The sequence below is a fragment of the Nycticebus coucang genome, chromosome 14, assembly GCF_027406575.1.
Source record: "Nycticebus coucang isolate mNycCou1 chromosome 14, mNycCou1.pri, whole genome shotgun sequence".
In the NCBI taxonomy this organism is placed as follows: domain Eukaryota; kingdom Metazoa; phylum Chordata; class Mammalia; order Primates; family Lorisidae; genus Nycticebus; species Nycticebus coucang.
The window spans coordinates 64058389-64077174 of NC_069793.1; the positions used below are offsets into that span (position 1 = coordinate 64058389).

General features: G+C 43.4%; 1 protein-coding gene and 1 pseudogene across 3 annotated transcripts; one reads left to right on the plus strand and one right to left on the minus strand.

Moving 5' to 3' along the window:
• The first annotated feature begins 1817 nt into the window (after nt 1-1817).
• Nucleotides 1818-9723, plus strand: LOC128565568 (E3 ubiquitin-protein ligase TRIM21-like). Of its 3 annotated transcripts, XM_053562108.1 has the most exons (8): nt 1818-1844; nt 1927-2228; nt 3177-3631; nt 3920-4015; nt 5389-5619; nt 7415-7437; nt 8277-8377; nt 8704-9723. In XM_053562108.1, exons 3-8 carry the CDS (start codon nt 3224-3226, stop codon nt 9249-9251), a joined length of 1407 nt encoding a protein of 468 aa, XP_053418083.1. In that variant the 5' UTR covers nt 1818-1844; nt 1927-2228; nt 3177-3223; the 3' UTR covers nt 9252-9723. The 3 variants fall into 3 exon arrangements, with proteins under 3 accessions (XP_053418083.1, XP_053418082.1, XP_053418084.1); XM_053562107.1 differs by lacking the exon at nt 1818-1844 and having other exon boundaries at nt 1882-2228; XM_053562109.1 differs by lacking the exons at nt 1818-1844; nt 1927-2228 and adding an exon at nt 2277-2300.
• Nucleotides 9724-15311: 5588 nt separating this feature from the next.
• On the minus strand, nt 15312-17404 carry LOC128564517 (olfactory receptor 52B4-like; annotated as a pseudogene).
• Nucleotides 17405-18786: the final 1382 nt, after the last annotated feature.

Below are 18786 nucleotides of genomic sequence, written 5' to 3' on the forward strand. Positions count from 1 at the left end.
GGAAGGGCTTTATTCACCAGCCAGGAGCTTATGGCATAGAAGAATTCCAAATGGCCGGGCTCCCTGACTGCCTTGGTCTTTCCCTTTTTATTGATAGTCAAAAAGTTCCACCCCACAGGTACCCTTCTCATTGGCCAGTTTGAATCAGATGCTATTCCCACCCCTACAGAACTACAGGATTTCACAGAACTTGGAAATTTCCAAGTTTCTGAAGTTAAGTTTACAAATTCCCAAGAGCTGAGTCAGCATGGAAAGGACCCTGCATGTGTATCTTTGTGGTCTCCTTAAGAAGACCTGTTCTTCTAGACCTCACCCTTCTTGGCTATCCTCTCTCATAACTAATGTAGATTTCGCTATGAAGGTATTTTGTAGATACAAGTAAAATACTAATCATTTGACTTTAAGCAAAGCAGATTATCCTAGATACTCTTGCTGGGCCTAACTCAGTTGGGTAAAAGGCTTTAAGAGCAGAACTAAAGCTTCCCTGTAGAACCTCGGTTCTCAACCTGTGGGTCATGACCCCTTTGTAACAATGAAAATACATCCTGCATATCAGATATTTACATTACTATTCATAACAGAAGCAAAATTACTGTTATGAAGTAGCAACAAAAATAATTTTATGGTTGGGGGTCACCACAGCATGAGGAGCTGTATTAAAGGGTCGTGGCATTAGGAAGGTTGAGAACCACTGTTTCAGCACCTGTGCTTACTATGTTGTTTCAAGCCAGTTACTTCACTCCTTTCACCCTGTGTCCCCACCTGTGATATGAGAATAATAACCTCTAAGTCACCAAACAGTTGTGTGGCTCAAAGAAAATGTAACCTGATGTAGCACAATTAGTCACAATAGCCAAAAAGTGGAAGCAATCCAAGTGTCCACTGACAGATGAATGTATAAACAAAATGTAGTATAAATACAATGGAATATTATTTAATCTTGAAAAGGAAGAAAATTCTGACACATGGATGGACCTTAAGGACTTTGTGCTAAGTGAAATAAGCCAGTCATAAAATGACAAATATTTTATGATTCCACTTATATCAGGCACCTGAAATAGTCAAATTCACAGAGAAAGAAAATAAAATGGTAGTTTCTGGGGACTGGAGGGCAGAGGAGAGTGGAGAATTATTGTTTAATGAGTACGGAGTTTCAGTCTGGGATGATGATGTTCTGGAGATGAATGGCAATGGGCATACAACTATATGAGTGTAATTTTTGCCACTGAACTGTACACTTACAAATGGTTGGTGTGGGGTAGTGCCTGTGGCTCAGTGAGTAGGGCACGGGCCCCTTATACCAAGGGTGGTAGGTTCAAACCGGGCCCTGGCCAAACTGCAACAACAACAAAAATAAAAAAATAGCCAGGTGTTGTGGCGGGCACCTGTAATCCCAGCTACTTGGGAGGCTGAGGCAAGAGAATCGCCTAAGCCCAAGAGCTGGAGGTTCTATGAGCTGTGATGCCACAACACTCTGACAAGGGCAACAAAGTGAGACTCTGTCTCAAAAAAAAAAAAAAAAAATGGTTGATGTGGTAAATTTTATATATGTATTTTACCACGGTTTAAAAATAATATATAACCTGAGAACATTCCTAGCTCAGTGACAAAAAAAAAATGATTCTCTGTAAATGTCAATTCCCTTCTTACCATTCACTGGTGTGATTTGCGCATTGGGGGTCATGCGCAATAAATCTCTCACACCCAGATGTTACAAGAGTATCAGTCACAAGAAAGAGAATTCCTTTCTGGAAACAGGAAGCAGATGGTGGCACTTGGAAAGCTGGCACTCTTCTCTGCATCCAGATCTTCTTAAAAGCAGCCTCCACACATGGACATAGCACGTAAGTGTGGGGCGATGACCAGTGGCAAAAAAAAAAAAAAAAAAACAGCATGAGAAAAAAAACAGACTCTTCTGACCTGCAGATACGACAGTCTACATGCTGAAATCGTGAAGAGGATGGTGCTTGAGCCTAGGACATCACACACACCTGCTCTCCTGCTGTCCCAGTCTACCAAAGCTGCTGATAGCGCCCCCGGCGCAACTCCGCCCCCTGCCCTCCCACTTCTCCGCCCCTCCCCTTTTTTCACCCTGCGTCCGCTTCAAGTCTCCCTTCCCCCGTGGCTCCTCCCAATCCCCGCCCCCGCTCCTCCCCTTCCCTTTCAGACTTGCCAGTGAAGGGAAAATGAAAGTGAAATAAGGAGGCGGTGCTGAGTCCGCTGAGAAGGTGAGTGAACCCGTGCCTTTCTTAGGACCCCTCTCCCCCGCCACTCCAGATGTGAAGAGCCCCTTCCAACAGGTTCGCCCCATTTCCCCCTTCTCCGCTACACAGGTAGCTCAGCCCAAGCCCTGCAGTTGTTCCTAGATGACCCATCTACCCAGAAGGGGGCTTGGGTGTGAAAGTGACTTCTGAGTGACTCAGCAGCAGCTCGAACTGCCCTGAGGCTGGCACCTGAGCTGGGAGGCGGGGGCAGGTGACTCTGTGAGAACCAGGACTGTAACCTAGCCCAGTATGGGGGAGGTCTCCCATGGTTGATTGAGACTCCCATCCCCAAAAGTTTCCCCTATTCCAAGAGTGAGAGGGGCAGGCCGTTTCGGATGTGAATGTTCAACTAGAAATTTATGCTCCTTCAAGATTGCTCTGTGCCCTAAAGGAAATGAAAACAGGAAGTAGGTTTGGAGCAGCTCAGAGCCCAGGGAGTGCTCTCCACACTTGTGTACATTATGGTAAAGATAGGTGAAGATGTAGGCGAAGCATGTAGCATCTCTTTGGCACATGGAAGGCGCATGGTCAAAGGCCACTGGAATCGTGATTATAATGCTCCATTATAACCTCCATTATGTCAGCAATATGGAGGCCTATTGGCATAGATGGGAGAAGATGGATAGAAAAGGCCTGGACACTGAGGATTTGAAAAGGGAGGACATGATGAAAGTAGAATTGTCAACAGCTTAATCTCTGAGGTTCCTACCAATTCTCCCTCCCTCTTTGGGGCACTCAGTTTTTCCTTCTGACCAGACTATAAGGAGAAGAGCATCAAACTATTCAGGTTGATGTTCTTAAGGTTTCTTGTTTTCATCCTTCAGTACACTCTCCCTTTGTCTTTCTTTGTATTGTTTTTCTCATGCAGACTTACTCTTCTCTTCTCTTTTCTCTTTCTTCTCTTCCCACCAGGTCCCTTTAAGGTCTCCACAGCATTGCTTAAACAGAACGTCACCCTTATGGCCACGGCAATGCCCCTAGAAATGATGTGGGAGGAGGTCACATGCCCTATCTGCCAAGATCCCTTTGTGGATCCAGTGAGCATCGAATGCAGCCACAGCTTCTGCCGGGAATGCATCTCTCAATTTGAAAAAGATGAGGGCAGTGTCTGTCCTGTGTGCCAGTGCCACTTTCTGCTCAGGAACCTCCAGCCCAATCATCAGGTAGCCAACATGCTGGAAAACCTTAGAAAAATGAGCCTGGACACCAAGGAGGACACCCCAGGGGCACGGTGTGCAGTGCATAGAGAAAAGCTTCACCTGTTCTGTGAGGAAGATGGGAAGTTGCTTTGCTGTGTGTGTGCCCAGTCTGGTAAACACCGTGACCACGCCATGGTTCCTATTGATGAGGCTGCTCAGGAATACCAGGTGAGGCCTTAGCACAGAGACACTGACAGGAAGAAGGAAGGTGGACCCTGGTGAGTGTTTTGTTTCCCAGAGGGGGGGACGGGAAAGAGTGACCTCTGGAGTTGACCTCTGGGTTAGGGAAAGGGGGAGCATCCCTCCTTCCGTGTCTAATATAAGGGGAAAATTGCAGGCTAAAGACAACTTTCCCATTCTCTAAAAGCAGGAGATGTGCTATGGGAAAATGCTGCAAGGATCACCCTACCCTACTACTTGGTCTGATTGGAGATGATCTGTTGTCTTTTTCTGCAGGAGAAGCTCCAGATGGCATTGGAAAAACTGAGAAAAAAACAAGAGATAGCTGAGAAGTTGGAAATGGAGGTTGCGATGAAGAGAGATGACTGGAAGGCAAGAGTCCCTGAAGGCTGGGCAGGGTCCAAGGCCCTGGACTCATACCTTTAACCATACCTGTCTCTGTCTGAGGAGTGATAGAGTGGTATATCTCACTTTCCAAGGACCATCTGCCCCCTAAGTCTCCAGATAGGGAGAATAAAAAGAATGGAGGCTCAATGGAGAGCTCTGCATAAAGGCACAAAGATCAAAAATCATGGAAGAAACTTCTGAGAGGGTTGAGCTATACCCCAAAGCTCCCCGTTCCTCTGAGCCCAGTCTTGGAGGGTGATAGCAGCAGTATCTCATTGTCTGGGATGGAAGTACCCCAGGAGAGAAGCCTAACTGCTAGGTCTTTCAGGAAATAACAGTGGCTGTGAGGAATAGGCTTCAGGGAACCATCAAGGCCTGAGGTATAGAAAACCTCATCTGACTAGTTGGTTGCTTGACCACATCCAGATTGCTGGTTCAAAATACAATGGAGATCCAAAGTTCATCCTGCATTAGTAGAGATGGGGCAGGCATTAGAGAGGAGTGAAAGGAGCTCATGGGCATGGATCCCAGAACAGGAAGATGTTTGATTGAGGAAAGGTAAGTCAGGCTATGGTGGCATCCAGTGTCATTGCGTGACCTTCCAGTTTCCTAGCAGGAAAGGGTGAGCAAAGAAGGTCTCAAAGCCACCCTCTCCCAGGACTTAGGTTCACAATACCATCATCATCCCTGTGTTTGTGAGGTTGCTGAGAATAGGAACAGATGTTATTCTCTTGGTAACTCACTGAGACATAAAGACAGTGGGACACATATAAGTGGTGACTGGGTTTTAGAAGACAGGTTGAAAAAAGTCTCTGATGCCATAGGTTCATACAGCTCTGGTTGTAAGCCAGCCACAAAATACTCCCTACCTATCCCATTTCCCTCTCAGCCCCAGAAGCCTCACCCATCTACCTCCTCAGCAAAATTGTGCACACCCATGTACACATGTGTGTGTATGTTTATTCCCAGATAGGTGGGCAAAATGGTGCATCTCCATGGGCTGTAAATAGATACACTGATTCCTCTATCCCCAAAGCCTGGGAGGGTTTTTTGTTTGTGTGTTTGTTTGTTTTTTATTCTTTCAGGGTAATGGTGGGTAGAAAGAATTAAGTTACAGTGTTTGCATTTGTTAGGTAAAGTCCCTCTTATAATTGTGACCCACCTCCAAAACGTGTGCCATACACCCTAGGTGTCCATTAAGTGGGAGCACACCCATACCCATCCCCCCTTCTCTGCATGCCTCTTCATTCCTCCACCCCCCACTTTAAATTGATGTGAGTTTTTCTCTTATGTGGGCATGTATCAGAGCCTGGGAGATTTTAATAAAAACTACCTCTCTCTTTCCCTTGACACCAAAGAGGAAGGTTCAGATACAGAAATCCACAATTCATGACGAGTTTGTGAAGCAGAAAAACTTCCTGGTTGAAGAGGAACAGAGACAGCTGCAGGAGCTGGAGGAGGATGAGAGGGAACAGCTGAGACTCCTGGGGAACAAACAGGCTAAGCTGACCCAGCAGAGTCAGGCCCTGCAGAAGCTGATCTCAGAGGTGGAGCACAGGAGCCGCAGCTCAGCACTGGAGCTGCTGCAGGTGAGAGGAGGATGGAGGTCCCCTCTGAGATGGAAGGAGTAACTGAAAAAAAGCCAGAGCTATCTGGAACTACTCTTAGAACCTGGTTCCGGGAATAAACAGTCTTACATAAACTGGAATTCAGTTTATGAATGGTTTGCATTCAAGGCATAGAAGGGTACAAATTTAGGAGGGAATGATCCATGCAGCAATTGAAAGAAATGGCCAGCCCTGCGAAGTACTTGCTCGAATGCATACCAGGTGTGAGACCTCAAGAACATTTTACAATCTTTCTGTTCGCCCACTTTCTAATCTGTTAAATTGATATTTCAAAGGATTTTCATGAAGATTAAGTGACAAAATTCACTAAGGCTCTTAGGTGAGTGTCTGGACATGAAAAGATTTTTAAATAAATATAATATTTTATATTTTATAATATATCTAAAAACACTGAACTGAAAAGTAAGCAACAGTAGCCAAGCACAGGCTCTGCCACCAATTCTCTCCATAATTCTAGGTTAAGTCATTTTCCTTTCCTGGACCTAATGTCTCCGCTAGTGAAACAAGAGAGATGGAATGGACAGAATGACAAGGGTTGCCCAAACTTTAGTCAAAAAAGTATCTGTATGCTTTCTGCTACTTCTGTGAACAATACAATTTTAACGTTCTTTTTCTTTAAACTGTCTCACTCTTCTCCCTGAATAAATTTAGTTTAAAAGGAAATATTTCTAAAGCAGTAGGACCTAAGAAATCATGTGTTTAGTTTATGTGTTACTGATATTTTTCTAATTTATTTCATAACAAGAATGTTCATGTTAACTATAGATTTGGAAATAGCCCATATTACCTGCCAGGTATTCAGGTGAGTACTACTATCATCTCTGTGTTTCATAGCTGAGAAGACTAAGAGGCAGAGATACTGAAACTTAGAGACTAAAACTAAATAACTTGGGCAAGTTCACTTAAACAATAAGATGTAGACTTAAGATTAAAATAAATACATAAAAAATCATCAATATTGTTGTACTTCAAGTCACCTCACATCTACCAGTGACAAATTTCCCACACTTTGGGAATCTAGGGACCAAAGGGTCTCAGAAGTCCCTCCTGTAACATCCTACAGTTCTTCTTGCCATACCTTTTCACTGTCTCTGCCACATGCAGTCATGAAGCCTTTCTTTCTGCTTTGTGCAAAAAAAGCTGATTGTATTGGGCTTTCTACTGATCAACATTGAACCCAGCTTTCTAAATCACTTCCAACTGAGCCTTGGAGCCTGCCAGCTCCCATGTAAGAGCCCCCAAACCCTGCAACAGAATATTCTCAGTGATTTGATTTCCTATACAGGAAAGACGACATTAACTATAGCACAGAGCAGCGCTCTAACCAACCATTGTTCCCCAAACAACTCAAGCCTTCAAGTGAGGTATAGAGCAGGTTCTTCTTGTCATCCTACTTGCCCGTTCTCTCCCTGTGACCATCTTTGGACTTCAACCAGGCTGGGTTCTTTGTGTCTTGCACCCTCATCCTCACTTTCCCCTACCCCCAAGAATCTGGTCCTTCTGGGTAAGAGTCTAAAAAACTGATAATCTTACCCTAGCTATAGATCACACCCACACTGGGTCTCTGGTGATTCCCTAAATATCCTCACATCCTTTCTGCTCCAAACTGGTCAAAATCATCTTTGGGCCCTGACCCAGAGGTAAGGGAAGGGTAGTGTTCCAGGGACCATGGGAAGTGTCACATTACCCACAGGGTGGAAGTCCCAGTGGTGAACCACAAACTGTAGAACTTATTCTCTGTCTCTTTTCTCCTCAGGAGGTGAAAATTGTCCTGGAAAGGTAAGGGGAAAAAAATTTTTTTGTTAGAAGAGGGGCCGGCAAGAAGCAGATGACTATAAAAAATGTTACTGAGTTATAAATACATGCCCTCAAGTTTTCTCCCTCCCCCTCCCTTTTCTCAGACATCTGACCCTCTTTGTCAGTCTTTTTCAATCGTTTTTATTTCACAACACACTTGAACGTATAGTTAAACTTCCCTGGCACATTTAAATTATGTTGACAAAAAAATTTTTTTTCTTAGCACACCTAAGCTCCTCTCACAGCACAGCAGTTGAAAATCATGGCTCTACACAGTGTAAAATAGTTTCTGGTCTCTGAAGGCCACTACATGGACATCTCAGTTGATGAAACTTCCTGACGTCATTGGTCCTTAACATCTTACACAGTAAAGCCCTGACACACAGGAAACTCTGGGAAGTTCTAGGTCTACAGATTGCTGGGATTTCTTCTTTAGCTGGAACATAACCAGTTACAAACCTCTCAGAAAGAGCCACGGTAAGACTCACAGCGTGGGCAAGACTCCTTGAGTTGCCTCGCAGAAGTAATTCACCTATGTCAGATGCCTTGCCTATAAAACAAAACAGAATGTACTTGCACAGTGACCTCGGGATTACAGAAGACACACAAGAATCCTCATGCTGCAGAGCCTCTTGTAACCAAGAGCTCCTGGCTAGCAACTAAATCCTACATTCTTTGCCTCTCACCCTGATCCCCAGAGACCTGAACACAAGAGGTACTTGTGCAGTTGAGTTGAATTAAATTGTCAGAGATTCTGGTGTTAGCATTTGAGGTAGGAGGCGGGAGTAGAAGAAAGGGGCCTCAAACTCTCTCTCCCTCAGGAGTGAGTCCTGGAACCTGAAGGACCTGGATATTGTTTCCCCAAACCTGAGGAGTATGTGCCGTGTGCCAGGGCTGAAGAAGATGCTGAGGACATATGGAGGTGAGGCCAGCTCTTGGAGCTGTGTGGCTGGGGATGCAGGGGATACTGAGGGTGCAGAGTGGTCCCAGGGTTCGGGAGAATGAGAACGAACGGCAGCTCAGAGGAGAAGTGGCAGGCTGGAGTAAGTGGGGCAGAGCCAGAGGTAGGGAAGATGGTTCCCGCAGAGGTCCAGGCAAAGGCTGAACTGGTTGAGGGTTGCTTTCTCACATGGTGAGGTTCAGGGTCACCCCTCACCCTCTCCCTGGAATTTGCACAAATCCCCCACCATGGGCATGGGGTGACTGATTTCCCCCACATGAGACCTGACCGTGGTCCCCTCTCTACAGTGCACATCACTCTGGATCCAAACACAGCCAACCCGTGGCTCATCCTTTCTGAGAACCGGAAACAAGTGAGACTGGGAAACACTCAGCAGAAGGTGTCTAAGAATGAAGAGAGATTTGATAATTATCCCATGGTCCTGAGTGCCGAATCTTTCCACTCTGGAAAACGTTACTGGGAGGTAGATGTGACTGGAAAGGAGGCCTGGGACCTGGGAGTTTGTAGCGATTTGGCACAGAGGAAGGGGCTTTTTCTACTCAGCTCTGACAGTGGCTTCTGGACAATTGGGTTGTGGAGCAAACACAAATACAAGGCTAGCACGTGCCCCTTGACGCCCCTCCACCTTCAGGTGCCTCCGTGCCGAGTTGGGATTTTCCTAGACTATGAGGCCGGCACTGTCTTCTTCTACAACATCACTGACCATGGCTCCCTCATCTTCATCTTCTCTGGATGTGCCTTCACTGGACCTCTACGGGCCTTCTTCAGTACTGGTTTTAATGACAATGGAGGAAATGCAGCCCCTCTGACCCTCTGTCCACTGAAGATTGAATAATAGGGACCCACTGACTCTTAATGGAGCTCTCTGGGCACTGCCACCCTCCCCATTGGAACCCTTTCTGATCCTCAGACACTGCCTTTTTCCCATGAGCTGTGAACCACATTTGTCTCTACAGAGGCATCAGAATCCCAGCCAGCAGGCTTTAGTGGCACAGTCTCTTCAATACTGATATTTCTGCCTCAGATTGCTTTCTGATTCCCTCCAGGGAAGCACACTCCTCATATTTGGCCCAAATTCATCTGGATCAACCAAAAATGTGATTCTTCCTTCTTGATGTGACTTCAGTTCTGTTTACTCCTCTGTATCTCTAGGTTGTTGCCTTCCGATCTCTGTTATATCTTGCATCGTTTGCAAAAGGGCTTACTGAAAAAATGGTACTTTAATCTATCCCATTCAGTCTGTCTTCCTTAATCTTGAAAGAGTTGACAGCTCTGAATGTAATTAATAATGATGTATCTATAACATTGTTCATGTTTTTTCTTCCTGGACTGCCTCCCCCCACCCCAGCCCCCATGTTTGGAAGTTTGGGCTAGGACAGAAGACCCTGGTCGAGAGTCTGTTGTGTAACTCCCCACAGCAGCCACTGTGACACAAGCCATGTGAGCTCTGATCACTGCCTGAGTGGGTTCTGCCCCCTCACTGTAAGGGAACTACTGGCTTTGAAAGACAAAGTTCTTCTGGGGCTGATATAGCTCTCTGGACCTCTGCCTCTCTGACCCTCACAGATGTGAGACACCTGTCCATGTCCTTATAGGTGACCAGATGACCAACACAATCCAAGTTCCTGGTGCTATCTGTCCCAGGAGGGTCAAGGCTGGGGTGCCCCTTGCTTTGTGTCTCCTTGACAACTGGCAAACTCCTATGCCCCTTAAAACATCCCATTGTAATATCATTCCCCTATGAAATGTCCTTTCTTGGGCAAATTTTTCTGACTATTCCAGAATAATAAATGTTATATCCACTAAGGGATCCCAGAGAAGGGTATGCGTGCAGGGCTATGTCATTTCCCCTTTTAATGAAGGGATTTGGGGCCTGGCAAATTGTATCTATCAACATGTGTTCCAAGGCACCAGGTAAAGCCATCAGTACTACAAAGAAAGAGCCCAGTTTGTCTTCCAGAAGCTTTCAGAAGACAAAGTATCCTGTCATCCAAGGTGAGGGGAGAACATGAGTGAAAGAAAGATAGTGAAGGTGGTTTCATCTCCTTCCTCTCTGGATGACCAGGCTACCTCCTCTCAAACATCTGCCCCCAGCCCCATGGATCCTGCTTGAATGGCTGATGGTGGAAAGAAAAGTTGTAAGTGGGTATGAAAAAGAAACCCAAACAAAGGAACCATCTAAGTCTCTGGGCTGAGCCTTCACACATCTGCAGCTCAGCCTGTGTCTCAAGGCCAAGGGCCTCAGGATGGAAGACAGAAGAGGGACACGCATCCGACAGCTTCTGCACACAGAGACCCAGAAGGGCGGAGCCATCTCTGAGGTCAGCAGTAAAGGGTGAGACAAGGACTCCCTCTGGAGTGTCCCCATGAGTGGGTTGTAGCAACTTCCTTCTCTTCTTTTCTCCTTTCAAACCCTGAGTACCCCTCACCATTTCCACCTCCTCAGTTCTCTATGATGGAAGAAAGCATTCTCTTACCCCTTCCCTTTCCTTCCAAATACAGACCCTGTGGCCCTACATGCTTCTGCCTCATTCCACCCACACCCAGCCTCTCTTCCTCTGCACTGATATCCAGCAATGCATCCTTTGAGGGCCTACAAACACACACATACACACATCCTGCTCCTTCACCCCACCTGGTTCTTGACACCACCTGTGACCTGGGCCTCTAATGGCTGCTGTGGAATAAATGCTAGATTCTGGAAGCCTGTGGGGCTGGTCTCCCTGGATCTCCTGCAGGAATTTCCCAAGCCTAGTGAGGGATTACAGGTAGGAAGGGTTAAGGTGTGGAATGGGCTGGAGGGAGTGTCTTCCCGGGGGAGTGTGAGTCACTGCCGCATGAGGCTCTGAGTGCTTCTTTGTTGATGAAATTCCCTCTCTACTGTAGTTCCTAAAACCCAGGGGTTGAGGCTGAGGCTCTCCCCAACCACATCCTGATTATAATGGAGTTGATTAAAGAGTATTTCAGATACCACAGGTCTGTCTTAGTGTGAAGCACACTTGCCCAGAAGATCTTTATCTGGCCGTAACCTACCTTAGCCTCCTGATTCTGCCTAAGAACTGTTTCAACAAAGAGAAATGATGAGCCTACAGCCTTTTCCAGGACACTCTGTGTGCTGGAACAGCCCAAAGACAAAGAGCAGCAGCTATGTGCTCTTGGAGAGAGAGGGAGAGAAGGGACCCTAAGTCCTATGGTAATGTCGGAAAAGTGTGTGGATGCTGGAGCTTGACCATGGCATCTCCTGTTCCAACACAGTGCCAGCGACAGAGCAGGTTCTCAGGAAGAGTAGTTGCTGCAAGGCATTTGGGAATCCAGCTGAAAACTACATTTGGAGTGAAGATGAGAGAGTACCTTACCTTGGATTGTATAAGACTAAATATTTACACTTCCAGGACAAGTGACTAATAGGCTGGTCAAAAAGGTATTTCTCACCATTTGTGAAATATGTTGGTCCTCCCTCCTTCCCCACTTTTGGACTTTCAAAAGCCCTCAAGTTTTTTTGGAAATTCAGAGGAAGTAGGAGCTCTGAGAGGGAGTCCCAGCAGTCCCACGCTGGTTTTCTGGACTAATGTGCCCTTATTGCATCAAACAAGAAGCACTTGGTATGTATTTAATCCTTGCAACAATAAAATTAAAAGGCATTCACAAAACACATGAAAGATGCTCATTGTCCCTAATCACCAGAAAAATGCAAATCAAAACCACCCTGAGATATCACTTAACCCCAGTGAGAATAGCCTGCATCACAAAGTCCCAAATCATGCCAGCATGGTTGTGAAGAGAAGAGAACGCTTTTACACTGTTGGTGGGACTACAAACTAATACAGCCTCTTTAGAGCAAAGTATGGAGAATCCTGAAACAGCTAAAAGTCCTACAATCCCATTAGTAGGCATCTACCCAAAAGAAAAATATCATTTTATCATAAGGATATTTGCACTAGAATGTTTATCACACCTAAATTCACAATCACCAAGATGTGGAATCAACCCAAGTGCTCATAGACCTATGAATGGATTAATAAACTGAAATATATGTATACTATGGAATACTATGCAGCCATAAAAAAGATAGAGACTTTACAACTTTTGTATTAACCTGGATGGAGTTGGATAACATTCTTCTTAGTAAAGTATTTCAAAAAAAGAAAGAAACATAACCAATGCACTCAGTACTAATATGAAACCAGTAGATGAACAACTACACACCAACATGAGAGAAAAAATTAAATTCAAATGGGAAAAGAGAGAGAGGTATTGCACCTAATGGGCATGATGCTAGGGGTATATAGCACACCTCCTGGGTGAAGGGCTCAACTACAACTTGGACTTTACCTAACATGTGTGAACAACATAACCTAATCATTTATACCCTCATATTAATCTGAAATTTTAAAACACAAAACATAAAAATCACACACTTAAATTAATGTTTATTAAAATATCTCTGGCTTATTACACCCAATATTTTAATTTACATAAAATTAAATTTTACAATATGATTATTCAAAAGGTATTAATTACATGAATTTAGAAAAGGACCACTGATTTTCTAGATCTGAAAACAAATAATTTCAAAATTCCATGTTTTAAATTTTTCATATTCATAACTTTTGTGACTTTTTAAAAGAGGAAATGAGTATTTAAGTCTTCTAGTCAAATTATACCACTAATATTGGAAATATCAATCTACATAGAAAATGTGATGGCCTTTCAATGTGTTGGCTTGGCTAGGCTAGAGGCTTTCAGTTATTTGATCTAACTAATGTAGATTTTGCTATGAAAGTATTTTATAGATATGAGTAAAACATTAATCATTTGACTTTAAGCAAAGTAAATTATCCTAGATAATCTTGCTGGGCCTAACTCAGTCGGGTAAAAGACTTTAAGAGCAGAACTAAAGCTTCCCTGTAGAACAGCAGTTCTCAACCTGTGGGTCATGACCCCTTTGTAATAATGAAAATACATCCTGCATATCAGATACATTATGATTCATAACAGTAGCAAAATTACAGTTATGAAATATCAACGAAAATAATTTTATGGTTGGGGGTCACCACCACATGAGGAACTGTATTAAAGGGTCGCAGCATTAGGAGGCATTAGACTGAGAACCACTGCTGTAGAATATGATATTATACCTCTGAATAGTAACTTTAGCTCAAGCCTGAGAGCTCTAGCCTGCCTATCTTCACAGCCTGCCTTATGGATATTGGACTGGCCTTGCAGGTCCCCACACTTTCTTAAGGTAATTTCATGCAAAAAAAAATCTCTTAATATATATCTACTACTGTTTCTGCTTCTCCAGTTGAACCCTGATTGACATGAAGGCCAGGACTGAGGTAACGACATGAACTGGTGACAACATAACTTTCTTTAAGTTTTTAAGGTTGGAACAGTGAAACTCACACCTGAATCACAACAGACCATGAGAGACTCCTAGCTTTCCAGGAACCCTGATTCCCTATCCAAAATAGAAACTAGGACCACCCTCAACTCAGCTGCTAAACATTTCATGAAAATATTTAGATACCATACAAAGATATCAGTGCTATTAAAAAGAGTTTATTGATCAATGAGTTTCTAAAGATCAGTACTAGTATGCCTCGATACTGCAGAAGGGAAGTCCTATGGAAAAAAAAAAAGAACAGAAGAGACTCAGCTCATAAATCCTCAGGCAAGATGACAGCATTACAGAGCTAAATAAAGATAAATTGGCAAAGTCACCCAGTGCAATGGTTGACAAACTAGAGAAGTAATATGGAGAAGAATTCATGAGTATGCAAATAGGGATGTATTGGAGGAATGTTTGGCTTCTGTATGTCAGACTTTTAGAGAAATATGAAAAAAAGAGGTAGATTATAATATCAGCTTGTGTTTCTGCTTTGGAGTTAGCCATGTAAATGTGGTTTACTCCCTCCAGTTGATATACTGGCTGGAGGAGACTCTCATAAGATGTAAACTTAAATAACCTTATTTCTCAAAGTCCAAACACCTTGGCATATCAAGATACCTTGATATATGCAGAAGTCTACTACACAGATGATGCACTATCCTTGGTCTTCACTAAAGGAAATGAAGTAGTACAAATTTCACAGCATCTTAATTTTTACCTGCACCAATAGTCTCTAACAAGTGAACCAGGTACCCTCTTGCTTGTTACATAAAAATTCTCTTCAGAAATAAAGGAAGACTCTACCAGCACTGATTATAATTCTGTTCAATATTTAATATTATCCTGTAAAGTTCAAAGCCTGTTGAATTTTTTATCTTTTTTGATTCTACAGCTTTCTTTTGAATTAGGAGAGGAAGAAATTATTATACCAAAATTTTAAAGATGGTAAGTTGGAAAGGGAAGAAAAGAATGTATCCACCATTTACTCTGTATCATGAATATTCAAGGTCCTGTTCATACTTCATTTTTATCACATCCCTATTATAAAGGTACAATCAAGGCATAAAACGTGAAGTTTATGGCATTGTCTCCTATCTAATTCAAGATAAAATATGTTTTAAGTAACATTAAATGTATTAAGTGTCATGTTTTCATTGTAATGCCCTGGATAAGTTCTTTGTAGGTAAAGTTTTCTCATTGTTTAATTTGGTTACTGTGATTTTGATATTCCTCTTTTTCTGGTACCCTAAGCATATGTGAAGAGTCTCTAAGAGAATAAGTAACTTACCCAAGGTCAAACACATTATTAGTGAAGCTGGGATTGAAACCTAAGTCTGATCCAAAAGCTCATGCTCTTTCCTAAATGCTACCTGCTCAAGGCCACATGGAAATCTTACTTTCAAAGTCATAAACAAGTCACTTTGTTCAGTCTCTACAAAATAGGTCAAAAAACTGTGAAGCCCCGTGTTGGTTAACATACCGCCTGATCAGTCAAACTCAGCATCATTTCCATTGTGAAAACAAAGTACTGAGCCCTCGTTCTCGAATCTGCCCAGTCTTGATCCCATAAATGATGGGGTTCAGCATGGGCGGAGCCAACTTGCAGACCTTGACCAGCAGAATGTGTGTATGGAGAGGCACATGGTGCCCAAAGCTCTGGGTGACTGTGGTAAAGATGCCAGGAAAGTAGAAAGTGGAAATGATCCCAAACTGGGAGCCACATGTGCCAGAGCCTTTAGCCAAGCTCCTCGGGAGGGGACATGGAAGACTGCATAGAGGATGAGGCTGTAGGAAACTAAGATGAACAAGGCATCTAGCACCTCAGTAGAGAGAAGGGCAGACAAGCCATACCAAGCATAGACACGAATATCGGCACAGCAAACTTGGCCACAGTAGGTGTGTGTCAGCAGATTACTATGGCAGAAAGGCAGTTGCTTCACTGGAAACACATTGGGGAGTATCACACAGAAGCTTCTCAGGACCATGGCCAAGCCAACCCTTATGATTACTGCATGACTGAGCACTGTGGTATAGTGCAGCAGGTCACAGATGGCCACATAATGGTCAAATGCCATTACCAACAGAATTCCTGATTCAGCAATAAAGGTCACATGGATGAAAAATATTTGGGTGACACAACCATCAAGGGAGATTTCCCCAGCATGGGACCAGAATATGGCTAGGGCCTTGGGTACAGTGGTAGTGGACAGGATGTGCTCAGTCACAGCCAGCATGCAGAGGAAGAGGTACATGGGTTCGTGGAGGCTGCGTTCAGTGATGATGATGAAGATGAGGAGGCTATTCCCAAGGACAGCAACAGGTAGGAAACAAAAAAGCAGGGAGAGATCCACGTGTGCTGGTCTTCCAAGCCAGGGATGCCCAGCAGAATGAAGAGTGAGTGGCTGGTACCAGTGAAGTTGGGACTTAACCATGCCCAGGACAGGTCACCTGTGCATTGGTGTGTAGGATGTGGCAGTCACCTCTACTCTCTTCCCCAAAAGCTGAATGGGGTTGGAGTAAGGTTGGAGGCAACAGATCATTTTCCATTGGTTGAAGCAGTGAAAAGGATTCCAGTCGGGAAGTCAGGAGATAGAGCTACTATTCTTTGCTATTCTACAGTATTCACTAGCTATGTGATCTCAGTAAAATGACTTCCCTGTTCTGAGTCTGCTTTATCAGCTTAAAACTAAAGTTGGGGATAGGATAGATTGTGAGCAAATGTAAGAGAGGCCCTCCAATCTAGAGTCCCAGAGAATATGAGATCTTAGTCTCAGGTTGTTATAAGCAATTAAGAGCTATGAATAACAAACACTTCAGTTTCCACTTTAAACACTAGAAATGTGATGAGCTTCTCAAAAGAAAAATGCTGAGTTGTCTACCACTTTAACACATCATTCTCTATGGCCTACATGGGGGAAATAAATAGCCAAGCAAAATATCTCTATATATTAATATAGACACTGTTGAGAAAAATCCAAATGCAGGGAGCTGGGGGACATGGAGAACTGTCTAGGAGCTCAGAAGAGCTTGCCAAGTAAAGGAATGTGATGAGGGAAGAACTTGAATGAAATCATGGTGATCTGAAAGGACATTTAGAGGACATTGGAATGATAATACATCGTCAACAGGAAAGAGGAAATGGCCTAAAATAACGCAGGTGAGGCAGGGGACAAATCACTGAGGGATCTGAGTATTCCTCTAAGGACTTTAGATTATGTTGAAGTGGGAGGAGTTTGTAGTGAGGGAATGGTTTGGGGAAGTTTGCACTGTAGGTAGGTAGTCCCCTCACTTGCAGTATTGTGTAAGATGAACGTGAGGGGAGGAGGCTGCAGAATGAGGCAGAGGTCAGTTAGGAAGCTACTGTGCTGGGTCACCACAGCCTGAGGTAACTGTAGTCATTTCACCCATTTTAGGGGAGCACGTAAAGCTTAGAGAATTTAAGTATCACCCTCTTGGTCACCTGGCCAACAAAATGGTGGATCTGGACTCTGGCTTCCTGCAGTAGCTTCAGTCACTTCATGTCTGCCCAGCTCCACTCTATTTCTATTCTCTGATTTCCTGACAGCTGATTCAAGGACATAAACAAAGTCATCCATTGTTAATGCCCTTAAACTCCTCCATCCTTGCTCAGCCACCTACAAATTTACTTATATTCACGTCATCTTTTCCCTCTTCCTTCTATTTAAGGCTAAGCCCTTTATCTGCACACCAGACCTCCCCTTCTTCTCTTTAATTACGTCGCCCCATTAATCCATCAGTCTCCAGTAATGTCAACTTCTCCTTCTCTGTTGGCTCCTTCTCCTTACTGTGTAAATATGTTCACGTGTCTCATCTCTCCTTCACCTGGGTTTCATAAAAGAAGGGATATTCTCTCTCTTCATCTGTTCTCTCACCTCCTTCTTATTCTTCACCTACTGCCAAGTTCCTTGTAACCCCAGAATGCCACTAAAGCTTCCTTCTCAAAAATGATCTGTCATGTCACAATTACCAAATCTCATGTCACTTTTTCCTTCTTATTCATAATCTCCAATTTCCATTATTAATTATTCTTAGTTTTATAGTAGCAACTATTAAATACCTACTGAGGTTACATAGCTATTATTTCTAATCCTTGCACCAAACCTATGTAAATGAAATTATCACTAGTTTATGCATGAAAAAACTAACACTCAGAATTTGTCCAAAGACAAAAAACTTGTTAGTAGCTAGCCTATCTGAATCAGGAGTATAGTGGGCCAAAGCTTCTATTGGTTTTAAAAATATCCATTTTGTTATGTTGACACTATACTACATTTCTTGGGCTTCCACCCCACTCCCTTTCAATTCTCCTATTTATGTCATGACTTCTAAAATACATAGGATAGTTTAATATAAGAAAAAGGGTATGAGCTTTAGAGTCACAGCTACCTGGGTTGAGTCCAGCTCTGCCAGCTACAAGTACACACTTCCATAGACACATACACTCTTACATAGACATACACTCTTCCATTCAGCCATGTACTTTGACACACACTCATCTTTAGAGTCACAATCACATATATTCACTTACATAAATATGATGAAGATTTATACACTGACACACATTTTTTTTCTACTTTTTTAACTATTCTGTTTATTCCTGTAACTATTGATTTTGCTGTTGTTTCTCTTTTTTTTTTATTGTTGGGGATTCATTGAGAGTACAATAAGCCAGATTACACTGATTGCATTTGTTCTTTTTTGTGTTTTTTTTTTTATTAAATCATAGCTGTGTACACTGATATGATCATGGGGCATTATTCACTAGCTTCACAGACCATTTGACACACTTTCATCACACTAGTTACCACAGCCTTCCTGGCATTCTCTCAGTTACTGTGCCAAGACACTTACATTCCACATTTACCAAGTTTCACATATACCCATGTAAGATGCACTGCTGGTGTAATCCCACCAATCCCCTTCCCTCTACCCACCTGCCCCCTCCCTCCCCTCCCTT

Bases quoted from the DNA above. Each gene is read 5' to 3' on its own strand.
- LOC128565568 (XM_053562108.1), top strand. From the start codon at position 3,224: ATGGCCACGGCAATGCCCCTAGAAATGATGTGGGAGGAGGTCACATGC. The intron at 4,016-5,388 runs GCAAGAGTCCCT...TTGACACCAAAG, and splicing joins TGAAGAGAGATGACTGGAAG to AGGAAGGTTCAGATACAGAA. The intron at 7,438-8,276 runs GTAAGGGGAAAA...TCTCTCCCTCAG, and splicing joins GTGAAAATTGTCCTGGAAAG to GAGTGAGTCCTGGAACCTGA.